This window comes from Prunus mume, linkage group LG5, assembly GCF_029339155.1.
Source record: "Prunus mume cultivar Tortuosa linkage group LG5, ASM2933915v1, whole genome shotgun sequence".
NCBI lineage: Eukaryota > Viridiplantae > Streptophyta > Magnoliopsida > Rosales > Rosaceae > Prunus > Prunus mume.
Window position 1 is genome coordinate 2,901,783 of NC_142702.1, and position 24,861 is coordinate 2,926,643.

General features: G+C 37.1%; 2 protein-coding genes across 4 annotated transcripts; one reads left to right on the top strand and one right to left on the bottom strand.

The window, feature by feature from the left end:
* Window positions 1-14,942: 14,942 nt before the first annotated feature.
* On the top strand, window positions 14,943-18,370 carry QRT2 (Pectin lyase-like superfamily protein). The gene is made up of 9 exons (XM_008233049.2): window positions 14,943-15,561; window positions 15,819-15,947; window positions 16,506-16,673; window positions 16,811-16,831; window positions 16,974-17,181; window positions 17,315-17,396; window positions 17,498-17,606; window positions 17,728-17,844; window positions 18,009-18,370. The coding sequence occupies exons 1-9, from the start codon at window positions 15,226-15,228 to the stop codon at window positions 18,234-18,236; spliced, it is 1,398 nt and encodes a 465-aa protein (XP_008231271.2). The 5' UTR covers window positions 14,943-15,225; the 3' UTR covers window positions 18,237-18,370.
* Window positions 18,267-24,293, bottom strand: ARP7 (actin-related protein 7). Of its 3 annotated transcripts, none has more exons than XM_008233033.2 (8): window positions 24,043-24,291; window positions 22,873-23,088; window positions 22,118-22,259; window positions 21,291-21,535; window positions 20,593-20,776; window positions 20,132-20,199; window positions 19,317-19,488; window positions 18,267-18,771 (listed from the first exon to the last, which is right to left on the bottom strand). In XM_008233033.2, exons 1-7 carry the CDS (start codon window positions 24,118-24,120, stop codon window positions 19,336-19,338), a joined length of 1,086 nt encoding a protein of 361 aa, XP_008231255.2. In that variant the 5' UTR covers window positions 24,121-24,291; the 3' UTR covers window positions 18,267-18,771; window positions 19,317-19,335. The 3 variants fall into 3 exon arrangements, with proteins under 3 accessions (XP_008231255.2, XP_016650325.2, XP_008231254.2); XM_016794839.2 differs by having other exon boundaries at window positions 18,295-18,762; XM_008233032.2 differs by lacking the exon at window positions 18,267-18,771 and having other exon boundaries at window positions 19,151-19,488; window positions 24,043-24,293.
* Window positions 24,294-24,861: the final 568 nt, after the last annotated feature.

The window sequence follows — 24,861 nt, forward strand, 5'->3', positions numbered from 1 at the left end:
CATTTTCCTTCGACCTTTGCGCTTTTGTTGCATTGTTGAAACTAATGATTCTATGGTTTCCTTTGTGTAGAATCATGCATCCTCAGCGTCCTAGAACGAGGGGTGGTATTGTTCCGAGATGGGGAGCAAATCCTCCACCTCCACCTCCATTACCCTCTCCACCTCTTTCACCTTCATCTTCACCATCTCCACCTGCCGAAGAGCATGATGGAGGAAATGAGCCCGGCTTGCGGCGTCTTTTATCTCGGTTCACCCGCACTATGTCTACTGCCTTACATGGGAGAAGGAATACTGAAGGCTTAGACATAAAGAGGGTAAAGGAACTGGGAGCAAAAGAGTTTTATGGTGGTGTCGATCCTGCTGAGGCTGATGCTTGGCTTACCGATGTCGAGCGGATATTTGAAGTCCTCCGGTGTCCTGATGGACATAAGGTTCAGCGCTTTCTTGAAGGGAATGCATACTATTGGTGGAAGGCAGTTTGAAGAGGGTATGCAAACCCCTGCTGTCATTACTTGGGAAGAGTTCCAAAGGGCATTCTTTGATTAGTTCTACCCGCATACTTACAAGACTACAAAGAAGTCCGAGTTTTGCATCTGAGGCAAGGTTCCATGTCGGTGTTCGAGTATGAGCACAAATTTAATGAGCTGTCCCGGTTTGCACTGAGTTGGTAACCACGAAGCAGATAAGTGCATTCGTTTTGAAGAGTGTCGTGGCTAGATATTCGCGGTGGTCACTGCTACGATGTATCCTACCATGAGAGCCTTGGCCCAAGCGCAGCGAGACACGGTGGCCAAAAAGTATAGTTTGGGTGCCGGTATTGGTAGGCGTCGCAGAGGCTCATCTGGTTTTGGTGGGCCCGTGGTCCATCAAAGAGGGATCCGGCTCGATTCTGCGAGTAGTGGTTGGTCCGGAGGACGTGGGACCGGTTGAGTGGGGTGCGGCTCGACCATTCGAGCCTAGTCCTCGGGACAACAATCGGTGGGCGTCTGCCAGGATCCTCGAGGCGATTTATTACAACTGTGTGGGCGGGTAGGACATGTTAGGAAGGATTGCCATAACCGTGGGCAAGCTAGTGGCTCTAGTCGGAGGCGGAGTGACATGTTTTCAATGTAGGCATGTGGGGCACTATAAGAGTGAGTGCCCCTTCTTCTGTTAGTGGTACTGCTGCAACGGAGAGGGCCCAGCGAGGGCAAGGCAGCAGAGCTGAGTCGGACATAAAGTAGTGCATCGCGTTTGCGGCGGGTTCGTCATCGAGTAGTGGGTGCAGTCCACTTTCCGGCGAGGCGGTAGGGGAGGGTCTTGGATGCTCTACTACGCGAGCCGTGTATTCTCGATGACACGGCAGGAGGCGCAGAGCTACACCCGATGTTATCACTGGTATGATCCCTATTTTTGGTTACCTTGCTCGTGTTTTAATAGATCCCGGGGCCACCCATTCCTTCATCGCCCATAGTTTCTTACCTTATGCTAGTGTTAGACTAACACCCATGGCAGGGAATTTTAGTATCTCATTGCCTACGGGCGATGTTCTGTTTGCGGACATGGTTTTCAAGGATTGTTACGTCCAAGTGGGTGATGCCATGTTGGAAGCTGATTTGATTCCCTTGGAATTAGTTGACCTTGACATTATCTTGGGAATGGATTGGCTGGAAAAGCATCGTGCATCGGTGGATTGTTTCCGGAAAGAGGTTATGTTCAGATGTCCTGGACAACTTGAAGCAGTATTCCATGGAGAGCGTAGAGTTCTCCCATCTTGTCTTATTTCCACCATAAGGGCAAAACGGTTACTCAAGAAGGGCTGTGTGGGATACTTAGCTCATATCATTGATACTCAAGGGTCCACTCTGAATCTGGAAGATATTCCTGTGGTTTGTGAATTTTCAGATGTCTTTCCTGATGATCTTCCTGGTTTGCCTCCCCAGAGAGAAACCGAATTCACTATTGAACTTCTTCCAGGAACGAATCCAATTCATCAAGCTCCTTATAGAATGCACCAACGGAGTTGCGTGAGTTGAAGACTCAATTGCAGGAGTTGGTGGATCTTGGGTTCATTCGACCTAGTGTTTCCCCTTGGGGTGCACCGGTATTATTTGTAAGGAAGAAGGATGGAAGCATGAGGCTTTGTATCGATTACAGGCAGTTGAATAAGGTGACAGTCCGTAATCGATATCCTTTGCCTCGAATTGATACGACTTGTTTGATCAGTTGAAGGGTGCCAAGTACTTTTCCAAGATTGATATGAGATTGGGATATCATCAACTCAGAGTACGGGAAGATGATATTCCCTAAGATAGCATTTAGAACTCGTTATGGCTATTACGAGTTCTTGGTGATGCCTTCGGATCTGACTAATGCGCCAGCAGCGTTTATGGATCTCATGAATAGAGTGTTCCGACCTTATTTGGATCACTTTGTGATTGTGTTCATAGACGACATTTTGGTTTATTCTCGAACTTTGGAGGGTCATAAGAAACATCTGCGGTTGGTATTGAAAACTTTAAGAAGGAAGAAGCTTTATGCCAAGTCAAGTAAGTGTCAGTTTTGGTTAGATAGAGTGGACTTCCTCGGACATGTGATATCAGCAGAAGGAATCTATGTGGACCCTCGCAAAGTATAAGCAGATTGTGAATTAGGTGCAACCCACAAGTGTAACAGAGATACGGAGTTTTCTGGGGTTAGCGGGCTATTATCTTCGATTTGTAGAAGGGTCGCAACATTACTGTGAGGAAGGATGTCAAGTTTGAGTGGGACGGAGGAGTGCGAGCGAGTTTTCAGGAGTGAAGAAGTGGTTAACCACCGCACATGTTCTGGCTCTTCCGGATAACTCGGGGTCCTTTGTGATCTATAGTGACGCATCTTTACAAGGCTTGGGATGTGTTTGATGCAACATGATCGGGTAATTGCTTATGCTTCAAGGCAACTTAAGAAGCACGAGCAGAATTATCCTGTCCATGACTTGGAACTTGCCGCAGTGGTGTTCGCTCTTAAAATCTGGCGGCATTACTTGTATGGTGAGACGTGTCAGATTTTCACTGATCATAAGAGCCTCAAATACTTTTTCACTCAGAGAGAGCTGAATATGAGACAGCGGCGTTGGCTGGAATTGATTAAAGATTATGACTGTACGATTGAGTATCATCCCGGTCGAGCTAATGTGGTAGCTGATGCACTAAGTAGGAATGTTGGTGGAAGTTTAGCTCATCTCAGAATGGCCTATCTTCCGTTATTGGTAGAACTGCGGAAGGATGGTGTGGATTTGGAAATGACTCCTCGGGGAGGAATGCTTGCTAGTGTGCATGTGAGGCCTATTCTAGTTGAGCGGGTGATTGCAGCACAATTGGGAGATCCTAATCTTTGTGTGATAAGGTCGGAAGTAGAAAATGGTACACGGACGGATTATGCAATAAGGAAAGATGGAGCTTTGGTGATTGGAACTCGTCTTTGTGTACCCAAGAACGATGAAGACTTGAGACGAGAAATCATGGAAGAAGCTCACTGTTCTACTTACTCTATGCATCCGGGTAGTACTAAGATGTATCGGACTCTACGTGAGTACTACTCGTGGCCGCATATGAAGGGGATATTGCTAAGTATGTGAGCAAGTGTCTGATTGTCAACAAGTGAAAGCGGAACGGCAGAAACCGTCTAGACTCATGCAACCACTTCCGATCCCTGAATGGAAGTGGGAGCTTATCACAATGAATCGTTTTCAAACTTCCACGTACTTCTAAAGGGCATGACGGAATTTGGGTGATAGTTGACAGACTCACTAAATCGGCCCATTTTCTACCTATAAAGAAAACCTATTCCTTGTCAAGGCTAGCAAAACTCTTTGTGGATGAGATCGTGAGGTTGCACGGAGCTCCTGTGTCTATTGTATCGGACAGGGATGCAAGATTCACATCTCATTTCTGGAAGTGTTTAAATGAGGCTATGGGTACTAAGTTACATTTTAGTACTGCTTTCCACCCACAGATTGATGGACAATCGGAAAGAACCATTCATACCTTAGAAGACATGTTGAGGTCTTGTGTTTTACAACTGAAAGACAGTTGGGATACTCACCTTGCATTGGTGGAGTTTGCTTATAATAATAGTTACCATTCGAGCATTGAGATGGCTCCGTATGAAGCTATGTATGGGAGGATGTGTAGAACTCATGTTTGTTGGAATGAAGTGGGTGAAAGGAAGTTGGAAAAGGTAGATAGTATTCGAGCCACAACTGAGAAAGTGAAAATCATTAGAGAGAAGTTGAAAACCACACAAGACCGACAGAAGAGTTATGCGGATAACAGGTCCAAGGATCTTGAGTTTGCAGTTGGGGATTGGGTGTTTTTGAAGCTATCTCCATGGAAGGGTGTGATGAGATTTGGTAAACGCGGGAAGTTAAGCCCTCGTTAGATTGGACCTTATCACCGAGATGGACCAGTTGCATATAGACTTGCCTTACCTACAGAACTATCTCGGATCCATGATGTGTTTCATGTATCCATGTTAAGGAAGTACATGCATGATCCTTCTCATATTTTAGAGCACCAACCTATGGAGTTGAGTGAAGATTTGACGTACGAGGAGCAACCTGTACAGATCTTGGATAGGAAGGAGCAAAGGTTGCGCTCCAGATCCATTCCTGTAGTGAAAGTGTTGTGGAGAAGTCAAACTGTTGAAGAGGCTACTTAGGAACCCGAGGCGCAGATGGGCTGAATACCATTATCTTTCAATTAACAGGTATGTAAATTTCGGGGATGAAATTTTTATAAGGGGGTAGGTTGTAACACCCCGACTCTATTTAATTTTCCAATTCAAAAGGTTAAAACTAAATTAACTGTGAAATTACAAAACTACCCTTGGGGTAGGGTATTTCGGTCATTTCCTTGTCCGGAAGAATTTTGAGACCACAAGTGGTTTGGTTGCGTAGGTGGTTCTGAGATGAATTAGTAAACAGGCGGTAGGCTTGAATTGGAATTATAACGAAGTTTTGGCGATGAAATTTCTTTCGGTGGCAAAATCGTAAATAATTCGGAAAGGGTATTTGTAAAAAAAAAAATCAGATTCTTCATTTTCAGTTCATTCTTTCTTTTCTCTCTCCCGTGCATTCTCTCTCTCCCGCGAACTCTCTCTCTCGTCATTGTTCACCCGAGCGAAATATCCACGCCACCACCACATCCGCCACCCACCCTCGGCGGTTCCGTTGGCTTCGCCTCGACGTCCGTTCAAGACTTACCGGATTTTCCCGCGGAAAACTCAAGAATCGACGACGGTTGCGCTGGTTCGAATCGGGATTTCTCCGATCGTTGCGCCGCCACTCCACCGTCCATTTCGGTGATTGAGGTGAGGTTTCTTCCTCTTTTTATCTGTCCTAGCTGGCCTTTGAGTAGGATTGGATCGATTATAAGTTTGGGGAAGTGAATTTCGAAACCTAGGTTTGGCGGTTTTCAATTCGAAATTCGCCAATTCCCGGCAGAATTGACCTTTCCCGTAGTTGAATGAAATGCTTCCCTAGTTGAGTAGGATCTGTAGCCGGGAGGGTAACTTGTGATTTGGAGATTTTCCGTCGTCGGAATTTCTCTGCACACCCGCTTGCTGCCAGCGCATGTGGCGGCGCTTGGGCAAGTGTGGTGGAGCTGCAAACTGTTCCAATGTGATCTTTACGTTGTTGCGGGCGCGTAGGATTTCGCGGATATCGATTCCGAGGTCGTTTGACTATCGAACGGATTATCGCATATTGTGCGTTATTCGGGTTCGAATATGTTACAACCGTTGGATCGTTTTCAAATTGAAGTATGTTCCTTTAGATACCCTTAGGATCATGTAGGCTTCAACGGATCGTAAAATGGAGTCCCGGATACTCTAAAATGCCAACCCTAGGGTGAGGATTTCAGTAATCGTCCAATCGTGCGATCGTGAGCGATCTAACCGTCCGTTTCGGATCAAACTTACAGGACGTGTATCCTAGGACCTCGTAAAACCTATAGGAACTCCCGGGAAGCTAGGGTTTTAATTTAAAGTTCTATTTTGAAGCGCTTGATATTCATCGCATTTTCGATTCAATCGGTACTCACCCGAATACGCAGCAGGCGGGACCCTCTAAGGGTCAAGCTGTGTGGGACTACTTGTGAGTGGACTTTTCTTTTGAAACTTAGTATGATTTTATTCATGGGAATATGGCATATTGTTTTATTATGTCTATTAATTATTTATATACGCTCGAATGAGATTTCGAGGTTTTCGTAAAACTTATTATGATATTTGAATTTTGAGAAACTATATTTACATGCGGCTATGCATGGGGTACTTGGTGGTTAATATGAACTATGGAAAGGTAATGTTTGATCTGTTATTTGGAGTGCGTTAAGCACTAATTTATGTACCTCCCCTGATCTGAATTTTGGTTACAGATATTGGATACTTTTGGAGTTATTAGAACTCAGGACATCCTTGAGGGGATGTTCTTGTGGACCCTGGATTTGGGGTAGTCTACGCGTAGGAGTATTTCAGCGTACAGCTTTGACCGTGTCACCTGACGTCTTGGTTGAGAGTTAGTCCCCAGTTGGACGGCTCGTTCCCTAGACACATGGTGAATTGAGGAATGGCTCTGCCATGTGGACTAGTCAAACAGTCCCCCGGTTGGATTGTTTCCCCGGTACAATTAAATATTGGTTATATTTATATACTATTATTATTATTATTATTATTATTATTATTATTATTATTATTATTATTATTATTATGTTATATCATATTATTATTATGTATGTATTTGTATATATATATATATATATATATATATATATGTGAATGAATGTTCTTTCGTTCTATTTCTTAGTAAGGATACTTCTTCGCCGGTCGTACCTTTGAGTACGTTCACGAGAGTCTAATCTCTCGGGACTCTTAAGTTGAGTGGTGGGTTTCGTGAAGCATTATTCACGGATTACGGATTTGAGATCCGGTATATATGTGTTAGTATATGTTTATATATTGTTTCTGATAGTTTTGTTAAGCTTATGGTTTCATTGCATGTTTTTGATAAAGGTGGGGGTTACACTACTTTGATTTCGCTTGAACTGAACTTGATTTTTGTCCACTCACAACTTTTTGTTTTGCGCCCCAAGAGCGATCTAAGCTCTGCAGCTTGAGCCGGACCGGGTGCATCTTGGAACTCGAGTCTTCGTAGAGACTCTTGGTACTTTTTCCTTTCAGTTAAACGGTACTTAGGTTGTATTTTGAATTCCGTAGATATGCTCAGACGCCCCGAGGGTTTAAATTTTGTGAGGCGAGGCCTTGTTTGTAAATTATTTTATTGCTTGTAAAGCATGCTGCGATTGATTGTATTTAATCGTAAATTTTGAACAGTTGAAGTTTGAAATGTTCAATTTACGGGAGACTCCAAATTTTTGGTAGAAAGTCTCGAGTCTTTAGTAAGTGGGCCCGGCATGGGGTTGATGTCGTAATTAGGCGGGGTCCGTCCCAGATTCCGAAGAATTTCAGGGCAGGTCTTGTCATTTACCAACATATAAAAGGCTACAAATGAGTCAACCAATTTACCAACAGATAAAAAGGCTACATTTTGGTTATGTTTAGTTTATATTGTGCATTATATTTAACCTACAATTTATTATATTAACTCTACAATATGCAATATAGTTGAACAGACCGACTCAAAATAATGTATAAGGCCGAAAGACTCCGGTCTAGACCTGATTTAAACCAAAAACTTCAAGATCGGATTGGCTAGCCCGACCCTTACTAAACCCTAACTCCACACTTCTTTTTTGCTCACGATATCATCAATGTTAGCACTTATGAATCAACCACCCATCATTGAGTCAATTTGTTGGCTGAATGTAGAAGTCTTATTGGGTTAAACTGTATTAGTCTAATCTCATCTGTGTAACAAACGCACGAAATATGGTGGTTGGGTAATGTAAGAGTCTTTTTTCTTAAATGATGATTAAAGAAAGATAATTACTATACATATATATATTTATAAGTAATTATCTTGATTAAAAAAATAATATATATATATATATATATACATAGATATTGTTTTACGTACTGTTCTAGTAAGTATTTATATATTATTTTATTACATATATATTGTTCTATTATATATATGTGTATTACTTATATATCTTATTTTATATATATATGTGTATATACATTAGTAAAATGGTTCTTGATAATGTGGTTAGGTGTCAATAAAACATGCTAGTAGCAAGACTATGATTATTAGCCTTGTCAATTCACTATGAAACAACGTGTCTTATAAGAAATTCTTTCTTATTTGCAAGACCATATTAATATATATGCAAGACCATTACTTGGATAGTAAATACATAAACCGCCAGTACACCATCTAATAGGAAATGAGTTGTAGCCGACCTATCCTTTGTATATATATAAGTCATTAGTTGCACAGCAACGGAACAAAGAAAGCGAGAGAGAGAGAGAGAGGTAGAGAGAAGTAGAATTGTTAAGAAAAAGAGTGGGAGATTGAGTTTGTGGAGGCGGTGGAAAATTGAGAAACACCTTACATTTCTAACAAAAGCTTTAGTGTCAAGGTAGGTGGTTTCTTGGGAGGCCTTTACGGGGATTGATTTAATTAAATTTTGTGAGCACTATATTATGTGTGATATTGTAATTTGATGGATGTTCTTCATGTTGGGTGTTTACGTGACTATTTGAACAATGTTGGCATAATTATATATACATTAGTGATGTTTTAAATGATTACATTGTTGTGTGATATATAGGATATGTGAAATGCATAATTATATCATGATGAAAATTGGTTGGAATTGTTGGATTGAGAAAATAATGATGGAAAAGAGGGTAATGGATAATATTTTGTGTAGTTGAGTCTAACTTGGTAGGTACCAAGATTCTTAGGGATCCCACAATGCACATGGTTTATATTGGTGATGCGGGACTGGCGATAGGGTAGTTAGACAAGATAATAAAAGGGGAAATTATGGGATGATTGAAATGAGTGTTAGTTCATATAAATGTGCATTTGGGACCAAGTGGTATAAGCATGGTATGAGACGTGCAGGTCTTCTTGTCCAGTTATATGAATTAATGGGAGTAGATGAAGAGCATATTCATGCATCATTATTAATAATGTGATATTTGGCTGTGTGATTGTATGTTACTTAATTTAGTTATATCAATTTACTATGAAAAGGTTTATGTCCTTACTGAGCTATGGTTTCGCTCATCCCTTAATAGATTTTGCAGGTACTGAACCTAAATGCTAAGACTTGTGATGATTTTGGCATGTCTATAGAGTGTATTGTGTACATAGCTTGTGGTTGAATAATGAGCTACTCTTTTAGTGAATTTTTAAGTAGTTTTAACTTGTAAAATAATGTAAAAATATAATATTTCAGATGTTGTTGTTTCCATTGAAAATTCTATGTGAAATATTTATTTATTTATTTCAATGTTCTTCACATTTCAGTTATAGTTTTTATTAAATTCTATAATTAAGGTGTGAATCACGTCTTAATCTAAGATTACGTAAATCTGTGGATTGGGGCTTGACAAGTAAGCTAGCTTATTACCTAAATTGAGCCAAGTATGAATTTGGTCTTGGATATATAATCTAAAAGAGTATCCCCTCCAAGTGGTAAACTTAGTTCAAGATGATTGGAGCCCTTTTCCATAAGAATTCTATAATGAGGTCCTTATATTAAGGCCCTTAGATAAGAATCGTCGGATTAAATTGATTGGTAATTGGATCAAATTAGTTAGTTTGATCCAACAATTATGAAATAGGACCTCATCTAAGGGCCTTAGGCCCTTACTATAGAATGACTCTTTCTACCACTTGTTTGTACTTGTTTGTGGCGTTTTGGGTTTTTGCCCCCATATAAACGTAGGAAAAAATGAAAGATAAAAAAGGCTTAAAATCACAAATGATTTATTTGGTTGACTTAAGTCATATTGTTTTTATTTTGTTAAGAATGCCTTGTGGCTAATGGGGTATAGCTCAGTGGAAAAAAAGGCATTGACTTCAAACCACAAGTTCAAATCCCCATGACACCTTGGTGGTAAATCTCATCCCCTTTATAGTTTAGACTATAGCTTGTATTTATTAAAATAAAAAAAAATAAAAAAACCTTTGTGGTGTACATTTATTACTAATCTTAATCAAATCTCCAACAATTTGTGTAATGAGACAAATTAACAGAATACCTCAATACAAATTTATGAAAAAATTAGTTAGGTCTCTATGACTTCATGAGATTGATGTCAAACGACCAAAATACCGTTTGTATAACTTATTTTAATTTATACTATAAATTAACAAAAAATTTGGCGTGGTAAGATTGCTAGGCTAGCTAGCAAATGAAGACAACATCCACAAGGACATTCTTCACAAAATTAAAATCACAAATGATATATATGGTTGGCATAATTCATCCCTACTGAGCTATGATTTTGCTCACCTCTAATAGATTTTGCAAGTACTGAACCTGAAATCTAAGACTTGTGATGATTTTGGCATGTTTATAGAGTGTATTGTGTACATAACTTGTGGTTGAATAATGAGCTACTCTTTTAGTGAATTCTTGTGTAGTTCTAACTTGTAAAATAATGTAAAAATGTAAAATTTCGGATGTTGTTGTTTCTGCTGAAAATTCTATGTGAAATATTTATTTATTTATTTAAATGTTCCTCACATTTTAGTTATATTTTTTATTTATTAAATTCTATAATTAAGGTGTGAATCACGTCTTAATCCAAGATTAAGTAAATTTGTAGATTGGGGCATGACAGGTAAGCTAGCTAATTACCCAAATACTAAATTGAGTGAAGTATGGATTTGGGCTTGGATATATAATCTAATCCAAGTGGTAAACTCAGTTCAAGATGATTGAGCCCTTTTCCATAAGAATTCTATAATTGATTATGAAATAGGACCTCATCTAAGGGCCTTAGAATGACACTTTGCTACAAATACTTGTTTGTTGCGTTTTGGGTTTTTGCCCCCATATAATCGAAGATAAAAAATGAAAGAAGGCTCAAAATCACAAATGATATATATGGTTGACATAATTCGTCTAGTTTTTATTTTGTTAAGAATACCTTTGTGGGCAATATGGTCTAGCTCAATGGAAAAAAGACATTGACTTGGAAACTAGTAGTCTCAAGTTCGAACTCCCATGACACATTGGTAGTAAACCTCATCCCCTTTATCGTTTAGATTATCGATTGTATCTTAATAATAAAATAAAATAAAATAAAAACCTTTGTGATGTACATTTATTACTAATCTTAATCAAATCTCCAATTTCCGTCAATTTGTGTAATGAGACAAATTAACAGAATACCTCAATACAAATTTATGGAAAAATTAGTTAGGTATCTATGACTTCATGAAATTGATGTCAAACGACCAAAATACCGTTTGTATAACTATTTTAATTTATACTATAAATTAACAAAAAAGTTGGCGTGGTAAGACTGCTAGGCTAGCTAGCAAATGAAGACAACATCCACAAGGATATTCTTCACAAAATTAAAATCAGATGACTAATCTTGACATATGAGATAAACCAACAAGGACCATTTGTGATTTTAAGCCGATAAAATAAATCTATGATATAAGGGTGTTATTATGGCAACTAAATTACTACACACTTAGGCCACAAAGAAATGCAATTGTGACATAAGGAGAACTTTGTGGCTTCTGATTATGTCATAGAGATAAGATCCATAGAGACAAAAAGCCTTGTTGGAATGGCAACAACAACTAATAACGCAATATTTCACCATCTATTTCACTCCAACCTCCCCATCCCTCTACTTCTCCCCAAACACACCACGCCAATTCTTAGGTGATGCCAATTACAATACAAGCACTCTTACTTGTTATATATTCATCCCCAAAAAAACCTATGTAACTACACGCAAATCCCATCTCTTACCACAACCCATCTTACTTTCTCTCACCTTTTTCAGTTTTCTTACCCAAATACCTAATTTACCTAATCGCCTGCTAACTTCCCTAACTTTCTTTGCTCTTTGCCTCTCCTCTCTTTGACATCATGCGTATGCCCCTTCAATGCTTGTATGCCCACAATCATATTCAGAGGGACTTACACAACATGATGATGTATTAATAATGATCATCGTGGTGAAGGTGTTTTCTATGGTGGTTAATGACACGTATTTGCTTTAGCTAAGATTTTCAACCCACGACCAACCACTGTGCCTTAGTGGAACTTTTTTGAAACGTAATACATGAACTTAGGTTTCTCTCTCCTATTTCATGACGCCGGAGTGATGAAATCATGCATATTTCTGTGCATGGGGAAACTAATTGCTGTTTCACAACAGCTCTAACTAATTGCTTACAAGAGTAACTAATAACAAACTAATCTAATCAGCTAACTACTCTCTTTATATGGATGGTAAAAAGTTATGTATCATTTTTTCAGAGTCACGACTTTAAGAGAATTTTTTTATTGATAAAAGCAAAAACATAGCGCTGGGGATAGCAACCTGAAGTCAATGACAACGTCATCTACGAGGACGCCCCAAAGAATAACGAGTACGACACCTCAAAACAAATAAAAGAAACCTATGGGCAGATAGACTCGCCTAATCTTCTTGATCTCTGTCTTCTTTTTCTAACCCACCTCTTGATCTCTGTCTTCTTTTTCTACCCCTTTCAATAGTATATGATGGCTAAATTTTCAACCCAAAAAACAAAAAAACAAATGAAACACTGCGAAATCATCTATTACATTGTTTGTTGACTAAATTGTATAATTTTTTTTTTGTGTGTGTGTGTGTGTATCTAATATTATAGAAAAGTTATTTGTAAAAACGGGAATTTTAATATTAATTATTATATAGGTTTGAGTGGGTTGTGAAGGGTATTATGACTGAAGATCAAGAAGGCTGAACGGGTTCCAAAGTGGATGACTGACTGAATGAAGAATACTTCATTTGGTCCAAAAGTGGAATTGTGAGTCTATATAGATAAATATGTAGGATCAAGAGGAAATTTAACAGAAGAAGAGGAAGAGAGAGAAGATTGAACAAATAAAGGATTTTAGTATATTTTTAAAAATTATCAATCAAACTTCAAGGTCCAGACAAGATCTAAAGTATTCTAAAAAATATTATGTTTTATTTGTGATGAGCTCAAATATATGTTTGTGTTTTCTACACGGTAGAAATTTAGCGTTTCTTATCACAACCTTTTTTCATAGCAGAAGTATTTACTGGTTTCCCTAAGAAAATATGTTGGTCTTGTGTTTTCTACACGGTAGAAATTTAGTGTTTCTTATCACAACCTTTTTTCGTAGCAGAAGTATTTACCGGTTTCCCTAGAAAAATATGTTGGTCTAGCATAAACGATTCTTTATTAGACCGTGGTATTTGATTCGCCAAATACATCATTATTGTATACGTTTTCATATGTATGGCGCAACCCAATGTTTGTTTTTGAAGTTTCTAATATCTTACTTTTTCCTAATCGAAATATCTAAATAATATGAAATTGAGTCGGAGAATGGCAATCACTCATTCCTAAAATCAGTATTCTTAAGACCAAAGAGTTGGGTGGAAAAGAGGGAAAAGCTCTCCGTTCATATAGTCACATGATACATTTTGTACACGTGTTATAATATGAGTGGATAACATGATTTATTTTCTTCCATTTTAAGAAATAATATCAATAACTATTCACTTATATTATAACACGTGTGAGAACACTACTTAAAAAAGTAGTAGTCCGCCACAGTTTTAAAGTAGTGGATCACAAACAATTTAATATTTGCAAGAGTGAGAAGGCATGGTGGGATCCACCATTTATAGGCCACGAACACTGTTTGCCGTGGCCAAAAGTAAATTAAGCTGTAGTTTATAAACGGCTTTTCTAGTAGTGAAAATGTATTACATAACCGTACAACCATATAGTATTCTATAGTCCCTCGCATAACGCATGATACGGGTAAATGAGTTGACAACATTTTCAGAGACTTGCCAACCAACGGCTCATATTTCGGCGCTAAAAGTGGAAAATTAGATTTCCAAGTCAGAATCATAATTAGTTGAATGCATGTCAACGGGAATTTCAAAAAACCTTAACAGTGGAAAAATACCTATTAGCATTCAACAAATGTCAAATTATACCTAACAGAGAGCAAAATCAACAAAGTACCCTCAACAGCATGTGACACCAATGAACAGACAAACTTTCTCTTGATTCAGAATAGTTCTGTCCATTCTTGTGAAACGTCATCAGCATAACTACCAACTAAAAGGAAAGGAAGAGAAGAGAAACTTTGGTAAATCTATCATTCGTATCTATTTAATTAACTTTTTAGAAGGGAAATAAGTATAAATTCCGATTTTTTAGATAGAAAATGTTCCAACGTGGTAGTAAGTTTAGATGACTTCTTTGATTCGCAATCACGATATAAAAATCATATCCCCTATAGTTTAGATTATCGCTTCTACTAAAAAAACCGTAAGAATATAAAATTACATTTCATGACTTGTAATAACGTAAAGAAAACAATATATGGTTTTTAAAACGTATTTATGCACTTGCATTCGTATCTTTATGTTGGAAAATTTTAGTTAATATATGAAAGTTGGTATATGTGTCAAATGGTAGAATGACAAAAAAAAAACTCAATGACATGCTGACGTGGTGGTACAAATCTACTCAAATTATAAAGCGTTCATTTAGAATTTATTATTAAAATATATATCAAATTCTTCTATATGGGATTGATTCATTTCTTATTTTGGTTTTTGCAATATTCCTATATTGAGTATGGTTCTTTAGCAAAGTTTTTGATTTCCTCACAAATTTGTGAGGGGAACAAGAGTCACGCGGGTAATTTGTATTCATATGTATGTTTGTGTGTTGGTAAACAAGCACAAACACCAGTAACCAAACTAAAATCAATGCATCCAATTAATATATTACGTTCACATTTTCTTCAGTGGAGAGAAAACTAATGTGAGACCAGAGAGTCGGCTAACAGCCAGCCAAAGTAATTCTTTCGTCTCAATTTCCTGCTTCTCAATCTCCATACTTCTCTGACTCAAGCACTCTTTGCTTCTAATTCACAATCTCTCTCTCTCTCTCTCTCTCTCTAGAAACTTTGACTTCTCTTCTATAAATATGTATTAGGTCTTTCATGATCACATCCCATATCCTCCAAGCGTCTGTCTTGAACGTTTTTGAATTTGGACATGCAATTGTTTTTGTATCCAAAACTTTTGAAAGCTCAGATGAATTCACAAAGCCATTTTCTCTCCATACTTCTGATAGCTTTCTTAGCCTCTTTTTCCTTCTCTTTTAGCAGTAACGTCCCAGAGGACCCACTTGTACTTGATCATCATCACCATCAAACTAATTCTAGTGGTGATCATGATGAATATATAAAACCCTCCCCTACAATATCAAGGACAAGCAGGCTAGCTATTCTCAGCTGGGCAAGTGCTGCTTATCATTCAGCTTCAGCAAATAATATTGTTGTTAATGTGGATAGTTTTGGAGCTAAAGGAGATGGCGGGGATGATACCCAGGTAACCCATCTAAATTATTTATTTATTTTTCTCTTTTTTTATTATTTTTGTTGGCAAAAGTTAATATTTTCTCTTTAATTATTTAATATATATATATATATATATTTTTTAAAAATGTCCTTATTCATTCTTTTTTACTTGTTTAAGGGATCAGGTATTTTGGATGGTCTTGTTTTAAATTATATGAGAGATTAATGAGTAGCATGGGGTTTGTTGAAAGGTTGGCGATTATATATTTTATTTTTGTGTTTTATTAGGCGTTTAGAAAAGCTTGGAAGAAGGCTTGTTCTTCTCAAAGGGGAGTTGATCTCGTGGTTCCTAACAGGAACTATCACCTGAAACCAATCAATTTCTCTGGTCCTTGCAATTCTCCTATCACCCTCAAGGTGAGTTCATAAATTAATTGAAGCACATACATATGCCTACATTATTAGTTATATATACATTACATATTGTACAACACAACACTCATAAAATGCATGATGCACATGCTTGTATAAATTTAGACTACGCATCCACAAGTAAATTTATTTACCCCCTAAGTTCTTCATGTGGGACCCACACTCTTCGTTTCGAAGATGAAATAAAAAATAGAAAAAAGAAGCGTTGTTCGAGTGGCGTGGGGATCTTTGTCTAATATACTTGTCGACTTTCAACTAATATGATTGCTTTACCACATCTCTTATAGAGATGGTACGTAGTTTAATCTCATATTTTGAAATTTTTTTTAAATACAATTGATAGTCAACTAAATTATCAAGGTGTTAAGTCAATGCATTTTCCTACTGAGCTAGACCTCATTGACCCATGATATCTTAGTAGTATATGTGTGAGAAATTTCTTTCCCCTTATAATTTAGACTATCGTTTATATTAAAATAAATAAATTATCCATACGTTTTACATGGTAAAATAATATACTCTTAATTGGATCCATTTTACCAGATCTATGGAACAATCAAAGCCTCTCCCAACCGATCAGATTACAGTGATGACACACGGCATTGGATCGTGTTTGAAAATGTGACAAACTTTAGAGTCGAAGGTGGTGGCACCATCGATGGAAATGGAAGGATATGGTGGCAAAACTCTTGCAAGGTTAACGAAGCCCTTGTAAGTAATTCGATAGACTAACCAAGTTCTTGTGCATACTTTAATTTTGATGTTGATTTTTTTATAACCCAATTCTAGGTGCAGAGACTAACTACAGTTTATTTTCTTTTGTGGAACAACCTTTCATTATGTCACAGCCTTGCACGATCGCACCAAATGTAAGTTTATGGGTCCTATTTATTTCCAAGAACTAATCATCATACCTACAGCACTGAGATTAGATTATTATTTTAAAAGAGCACTCTATTATTTAATTACTGAAATTTGTTTACTTAGCTTTTTTCTTTTTCTTGTTCAAAGGCCATGACTTTCTTCGGGTGCATCAACTTGCAAGTTGACAATATAAGGTTCCGAAATCCCCAGAAAATGCATCTTTCGTTTCACGAATGTGTGAATGTGAAAGCTTCGAATCTCATAGTAACTGCACCAGAGGATAGCCCCAACACAGATGGAATCCATGTCACAGGAACACAAAATATTAAGATAATGAACTGTCTTATTAGGACAGGTACGGGTCAATATGTTTTTAAATAATAATCTAATAACATAACATGTTCGGCTCTCAATTAGGGCGTAATTAAAAACATACTTACTATTAATAAAGAGCTAATGTTTTTTTTTTCTTTTTTAATCTATTGAAGGGGATGATTGTATTTCAATAGTAAGTGGGTCACGAAATGTTCGAGCTACGGATATAATCTGCGGACCAGGCCATGGAATCAGGTCTTCCATTAGACACATTCTACACGACAACTTTTTTAAATTATTTTAATTATAAATTTATTGTACTAATTTTGATACATATTCTGGTGATTTAATTGCAGCATTGGAAGCTTAGGTGCTGGGAATTCAGAAGCAGAGGTTTCAGATGTGATGGTTTCTAGAGCGAAAATGATGGGCACCACCAATGGATTGAGAATAAAGACTTGGCAGGTAAGACTTCATTTTCAAATATACATGTGTAATTTTGGGCATCTCCAACTTTGTCATTTAATTTCACGTTCATAGATCACTTCAATGACACAAACCTGTCTATTTTGCTTCATGCATATAGGGCGGTTCTGGATATGCCAGCAACATCGTATTCAAAAATATTATGATGCACAACGTGAGCAATCCAATAATCATAAACCAATATTACTGTGATCAGGACGAGCCATGCCAAGAACAGGTACGGTTGAGTTTAGACTCACTTTCGTCAAAATGCAGAGTTTACAGTCTGACAACATAACATACTAGGCTGTTTTTATATTTGCAGCTATGTACACGATGTAAAAGTTGAGCATTTATAAATATATAATATTGATCATTTGAGGTGTCTTCACATGCATGCAGACTTCAGCTGTGAAAATAAGCAATGTGGTGTATGACAATGTAAAAGGCACGAGTGCTTCAAAAGTGGCAGTGAAATTCGACTGCAGCAAGCGCTTCGGATGCCAAGGAATCTTGTTACGGAACGTTTACATAAAACCTCTTGGCGAAGGAACGGCCGAAGCTTCCTGTGAGAATGTTAGTCTAATCCATAGGGGGAGGGTTTCTCCAAAGTGTTCTTCAACAATTTAAAAAGTTTCTTTATTATTTACACATTCATTATACTTTGATTTCTCAGTCACAATATAAATGAAGCCAAATTGTAGCTTTTACTGTAAATAGCAAAGAAAAATAAATCTATGCTATGCAGAATTCTTTGTGTTTAACTTTAATTTGTTACGAAGAAACATAAAGCCAAGCATGGCAATAACTTTCTAATACAAACGATATTGGGGGTGGGGGAAATCGAATCTAGGACTTCAGTGGAGGGGTAAATGCAATAATTTCAGAAGTAATATAATGTGCTTGAAAGGTTTCCAAAACCTCCGTGCATATGAAGTAAACCTCAAGCTCCTAGTTTTCCACCCTATCCTCGCTTCATAAGCTCCTATAGTTTCCTTGATGCAAATCTCTCCTCCTTGCTCTCCAATAAGGTCAGGAATTGGTGGTGATCTAAGGCTTAAAGACATGAGCCCTCTAAGGGTGAAACACACTACGAAATATCTTCAGCAAATGGAGATGAAGAGACGGAAGAAATGACCAGAATTCTGCAATCTCTCTATAGACCCTAACATTTAAAAAGGAAAAAAAACACCTATAACATTAAATTTAAAATTAAAAAAAACAAACAAACAAACAAAGGAAAACCCCCAGCAGCATCCCCAATTCCCTCAGAAACTAGTTGGTGGAAGTATTTGGGGATTGCATATATATACATATATATATATATATATGTATGTATATATATATATATATAGTGGTCAAATGTTTGGATATGAAGAAACACTTTTCCCTACAATTGAAGAGATGTCACAGTGTTACTGAAATTACGTTCTACAAATCAAATGCAGATGAAATAACGGGCGCACATATAAAAGAGCACATGCAGGTTGCATGAGTCCGTTAATTATGTTTCGACCCAAAAGTTGATTGAACCTTTCAATTCATGACCAAAAAGGCTAAAGCTGGAGTAGATAATGAAACTAATTGACGGAGCCACCAAAGCACTATAATTCTGAAATTAGAATCCTAGCCAATAATTTTCCGCTACCATTATCATGCATTATAATACAAGTATATTAGTCAAATTAAACTAGGCTTCCAAGGACTCACTCATAACGACAAAGAATCCTCAGAAGCATTTCCGATGAACAACGGAAGGTCCAGTTTCATCATAGTCAGCTTTGGTTACATGCTGATTTTGTGGGAACACAACTTTGGCTAGTATGGCACCTCCCACCCATGCTGAATACATTGACAAATTCTCCGGCATATATTCTGGAGGCTGTAACCCACACCAAAGGATTAGAAAAAGAATTTGGCAATGCAGCTAGTACAAAGAAAACAGTGTTGGGAAAATGTTATGTGTAACCATTAAATATTCTTCTCGCATAAACCCTTCATGTCAAAAACCACTTCCAAATCAATGAACATGTTTATTTTTTTAAACAAGATATTAGGCATACATTCTATCGGAAATATCAGAAACACCAAACTGCCAACTGTCTGTAAAGAATTATGAAATATATAGCATCATCGCTTATTAACATGTAACAAAAAAGATAGGGAAATAACATACAACAGAAACTGTCACAACCATCAGTGTGGGCTGTGAAATATAGATGGCCTCAGAAACAAAAATGAAAACTAGCCATACTTACATTTTTAGTATGTGGACCTCAAATTTGAAATTCAAAAGGTTATTTCATCATAATTATCAAGAATTTGTGGTTTTTAGACAGGGTCCTAGTGACAGTAAACAATAGGTGCGATGTCATGACCCATGAAGATGACATCATGTGGAAGAATGTTGACAATGTTTAGCTGATCAATTTTCAGATGTGCCCGGCCACATTTGAACTTTAAATCTACCCCACCCTATCTCAAGCTAAAACCAAATTGCAGATTTTATTAATAAAATAAATTACCTTAATTAAAGCAGGACGGACAGCAGATGAGCATAGACCAGCTTCTTTCTGAAACCTTTCTTCAAAACCTGGAATAAAAAGCAACCAAACTGCCAATCAGCAATGACAGAGCCAAGTTTCTATTTCTTCTGAAACAAGAAAGTCAAACTCAAATTTGGTAATGCCCTTATAATAATTGTATTGTAAAATATGTCAAACAAGAAAAATGTAAAAGGAACTCTAAAACCACGGATCCCTACAACTTCATGAATCCATTTATTAAATTGATATAGATGATAAGGATAATGAAAGCGTCCAAAGAAAGGGCCTTGCATTGCAGATATCTAAATATAAAAAAGTCCAACGTATTCTAACAAGAACCAATTATTCAGGGAAAGAAAAAAAGGATAAAAGATAAAGAAAATATATCATACTAATTACTGCATCTGAAACGCACAAGCATCAGTGACTATAAAACTCACCAGTCATAGAAGAAGTGCCACCACAGAGTACAGTATTTTCCAGCAATTGACGGTGATTATCAGACGACACTGTTGAAATACAACGAACAAGCTGCTCAACAATCCCATGAGCCTCTAACCCCAATATAGATGGTTGGAATAAAGCCTCACCAACAGTATATTTTTCTCTTCCAATCGTAATGACCTAAATAATAACCAGTATTACATTCAGAACGTTGTCAAAAAGCAGAGTAATGAAAATGGGGAAAAAGAGGATTTGGGGAAGAGACATAGATGGTTATGCTTGGAGTCAACTTAACCATGACCTATCTTGAGATGGGATCACTATCATTGTTGTGTCTAAACAAAGCAAAAATTCCACCTCTTTTAAGTAGATAAAGAAAGAAGTGTTTTGAACTTTAAACATCATTCATTAGATCTTTCTTTAGGGTACAACAATATTAGAGAAGATCTCAGTGTGGATAATTTTGTGTTAAAACTCTTTATCCATGTAAAACATAATGAACAGATCCTGGATACAAATTAAACAAAACCAGCTAATTATGACAAGTGCAAGCCAGTTACAACATATATAATGGTGACTTATAGGCATACTATGACGTACTCAGGTTAACATATCCTTAACCCAAATAAGCTACATGTCTACATATGTATCTTTTCCATCTATCTAGATCAAAATTTCATAAAATTAACCAGACCTGTCCATCAGGAAGAGTATGTTGCTCCGTCTGGCATGCATTTTTGGTCTTCTCATAAGCAAGTTCATCTTCAGCACAACATGAATATTGCTCTTTTATTTTCTCAATATCAGACATCTTGATATTCACCAAAGGATTGGATTTCCCAAGCTCTTCAGCAAGTAACTTCGTCAAATCCATACCTCCAATTTCAAACCTTCTTGAGGCAATGTGCTGAACAGCACCTTCAATTACTGGTGCAATATCTGTGAAAAATGGCCAAAGATACAAAAAGGCACAGTTAAAAGACAATCGGTTTTGTTCCTTTTACATAATCCAGAGTAACATTCCATTGAATAATAATATTGACCACTAGCTGGCACATAAAGATGAATCAAATGACATTCACAGGTCATGCTGGTGAACCAAAACTCGCCAGCATTAGTTCAGTCACCAATACATCTTTATGACTAATATTGTTGTAGGGTCACCTAATGCACTGAATTGCTTAATGGATTGTTATGGCTTGGCATAGCAACACAATATCAACTATCAATAATATACTTAAAACACAAATTTGGATGACATAGATTTATAGCTTGGCATAGCAACACAATACCTTCTATTCCTAGATTTGTGAATTAAAATAAATACAAATTTTGAAGTGCAAATGAATTGATTGATTGTATGCTAGACAGGATAAATTGAATTTTGATGAGATAGATTTATTATATTTAAAATACATATAACTTAGCCTGCAGTAAGGAAGACGTAAGAATAGCTCAAACATCACTATGTATTCAATAAATAAGATTTCATAGGTTCCCTTCTGCAAGGTATATATATACCTATCTTTCCATGGCCAATATCAACAGTGCATCCGGAGATACGCCCTACAGCGTAAAGTGACAATACTGCTTGCTCTGATGCATAGAAGCCCGAAATGTTAAACGTTTCAAACATCAGTTGCACCAACTGCTCTCTGACAGCCTGGTAGAAAAATTGTATTTCATATTTTTTTTAAAAGGAAATATATTAACTACACTGACAAAAAATGGAATTATGTAGCAGCAGAAAGTTCTATTCCTAGGCTTTTTCTTTCTAGACAGATAGATTGGCAACTTCTAGGGTCACCAATCACTTTACGGCACTTCAAAACCACACAAGCCTTCCCTATCCCTCCTGTACAAGAGTTTTTATACCCACAAAATAAGGTAGCATGCTTGCATTCATGCACAAAGACAAGCAAGAAGCAACAAACAGTGAGATAATGTTAGAAAGGCAACTCTCACCACTATGCACTGACAACAAACTGATTCAAAGCATAAAAACTTGAGGCCACAGAATTTCTTCTTTAAATTTACTTAAACAAGAATAGTAATGATTATAATCATGATACTGACACTAAGAGAGTTTGCACAATGTTACCAGTCTAGATCACAGTCTTTCAACATAATCCATTGCTTTTCTAAGTTAAACTATATAAGAACGATAAAACAGCAAAAATAACCACAATACTCAGGTTTTCAGCAAAGACTTGCACAATGACACCATTCTATTCCATATTCATTTAATGTGTTCAACAAAAAGCAGATTAGCTAACCTTGGGGGTACATAGTGGATCAGTAAATAATATCTGCCCTTCGTTGCCCATTTCCCATCCAAGGCCAGTATATAGAACATGATGCAACAGATCTTCCATGGCATCCCAATCTCTAATAAGACCTCGCACAACTGGATCAACAATGGTATCTTCAGATGATGAATTATCATTAATTGATCCATCATCAAGAATGCACTTCATTTGGTTAGGAATTATCTGAAACATATGGACAGAAAATAAAAGTTAAGAGGAAAAACTAAAAAAGAAAAATGAGGTTTAGACCACAGCTATCTCATCAGCTTAGATTAGTCGAATTGAATTGTCATTATGTTGAATGCAAGGCCATGATAACCTTCACTATAAATGAAAATCTTCTTTTCCTAATACGCAATTTCTAGAAATGGAAACACACAAATTTGGGTTCATTGAGAACAAAAAAAATATTTCTTTTCCGAATATTATATGCACATTTTGAAAATAATATTTTTATACTTTCTCAAAATGTTTTACAAAGTCATCATCTATGACAGAAACAGTCAATTGTTTGTTTAGTTTCTAAGAACTAAAAGGATCACAAAGCAATGCAAGTGTTACTTGATAAGAATTATAGCAGGATGGGAGGAGTGAGATATATGTGATAAGAGAAGATTGGTTGGAAGAAGGAAAATGGAAGTAAGAACAAGAACCAATTGAAAGTGAAAATTTGAGGCAAAAAATCATCCACTCAACATACTGAGAGAATCATTCTGTGTTTCCTCACAATTGACGACCGACAAGAAGATATCCATGCCACAGGGGTAAACAAAAAAGAAACCCTCATAATTCGGCCATTATTTTGCTAAAATTTTCACTGGGCCCACAACAAACCATATTTTTCCTTTTCTTTTCCACAACGTCCCCAGAAACCAAGCACACTCTACCGTGAAATATTTGCCACTAAACTGACCTCAAACAACAGGTTGACTTGTCCCTTTAAAGTTCCCACTTTAAGAAATCAAAAGAAAGCCTAGATTACCCTGCTAAGATAAATTGGATTTTCATTTTTATTTCCCCGACACCAACAACCATAGCTTATCGCAGTTGGAGTTTTCCATTTCCCAAAAAACCAAAAAAATTTCTGAGCAACAAAGCGGAGAATAGAAAGTGAAAGCAAAAAGATGGAAAATTTACCATGGAAGGAGCTTGATCGGGAATAGCAGGTCCTGCTTTGAGGAGCTTCGAGCCGGGGTCGACCACCGCAGCCTCCATCTTGCTCTTTACCACAAAACCCTAACCCTAGATTTCAGTTTCTGCAATGTTCAATGGGCAAAGGATTCAGCTGAGCATTTGAGGAGTAAATATGTTCTACACACAGCACTAAACCACAAGCGGGGTCTGTCTTTTCAAATTTCACAAGATTAAAGAAAATTCAAATATCTGCTCTCTCCTTTTATTTTCTTTTTCTTTTTTTTTTTCCTTTTTTGGGATCGACGGAAGGAAAAACGCTGTATGTAGGACCTACGTCGATTGGGTCTTTAGGATATTGACACGTGTTACTAAAAGTTAGCAAATGACACAGAAGTCCCAGCGTCAGGTGGTGGATCCTCATTGATACGGGACACTAAAATATTATACGTGAAAATTATGTACATGTATATGCATATGCGTATTTTTCAAAATCTTTTTACCATATGCTTATTATTAAAGGTTTTTATCACTTTTAACTAATTTTTTGTGTAAGGGGTAGGTTAACAGTGATGACTAGGGAAACGAGGAAGGGAGGCTGGGAGAGAGCGAGTCAGACAGAGAGTCATAGATAGAGCGAGCCAGATTGCGTGATAGAGAACTCATCCTCCTTTCTGAAATTCCAAAGAGAGCAGAGAAGAAGAAGAAGAAGTGAATAAGGAAGACGAATTTATGCGATCAAGAGAAAGAAAAAAAAAAGTGATAAAAAGGTAATACGTGAGCAATACGATACATTTATAAGGGTCAATTTTAAAGTCTTTAAAA

Excerpts from the sequence above, each read along its gene's own strand:
- QRT2 (XM_008233049.2), top strand. The coding sequence starts at position 15,226 with ATGCAATTGTTTTTGTATCCAAAACTTTTGAAAGCTCAGATGAATTCA. Across the intron at positions 15,562-15,818 it reads ATGGCGGGGATGATACCCAG|GCGTTTAGAAAAGCTTGGAA; the intron begins GTAACCCATCTA and ends GTGTTTTATTAG. Across the intron at positions 17,607-17,727 it reads TGAGAATAAAGACTTGGCAG|GGCGGTTCTGGATATGCCAG; the intron begins GTAAGACTTCAT and ends TCATGCATATAG.
- ARP7 (XM_008233033.2), bottom strand. The coding sequence starts at position 24,120 with ATGGAGGCTGCGGTGGTCGACCCCGGCTCGAAGCTCCTCAAAGCAGGA. Across the intron at positions 20,200-20,592 it reads TGGCACTTCTTCTATGACTG|GTTTTGAAGAAAGGTTTCAG; the intron begins GTGAGTTTTATA and ends TTTTTATTCCAG. Across the intron at positions 19,489-20,131 it reads TCCGTCCTGCTTTAATTAAG|CCTCCAGAATATATGCCGGA; the intron begins GTAATTTATTTT and ends TGTGGGTTACAG.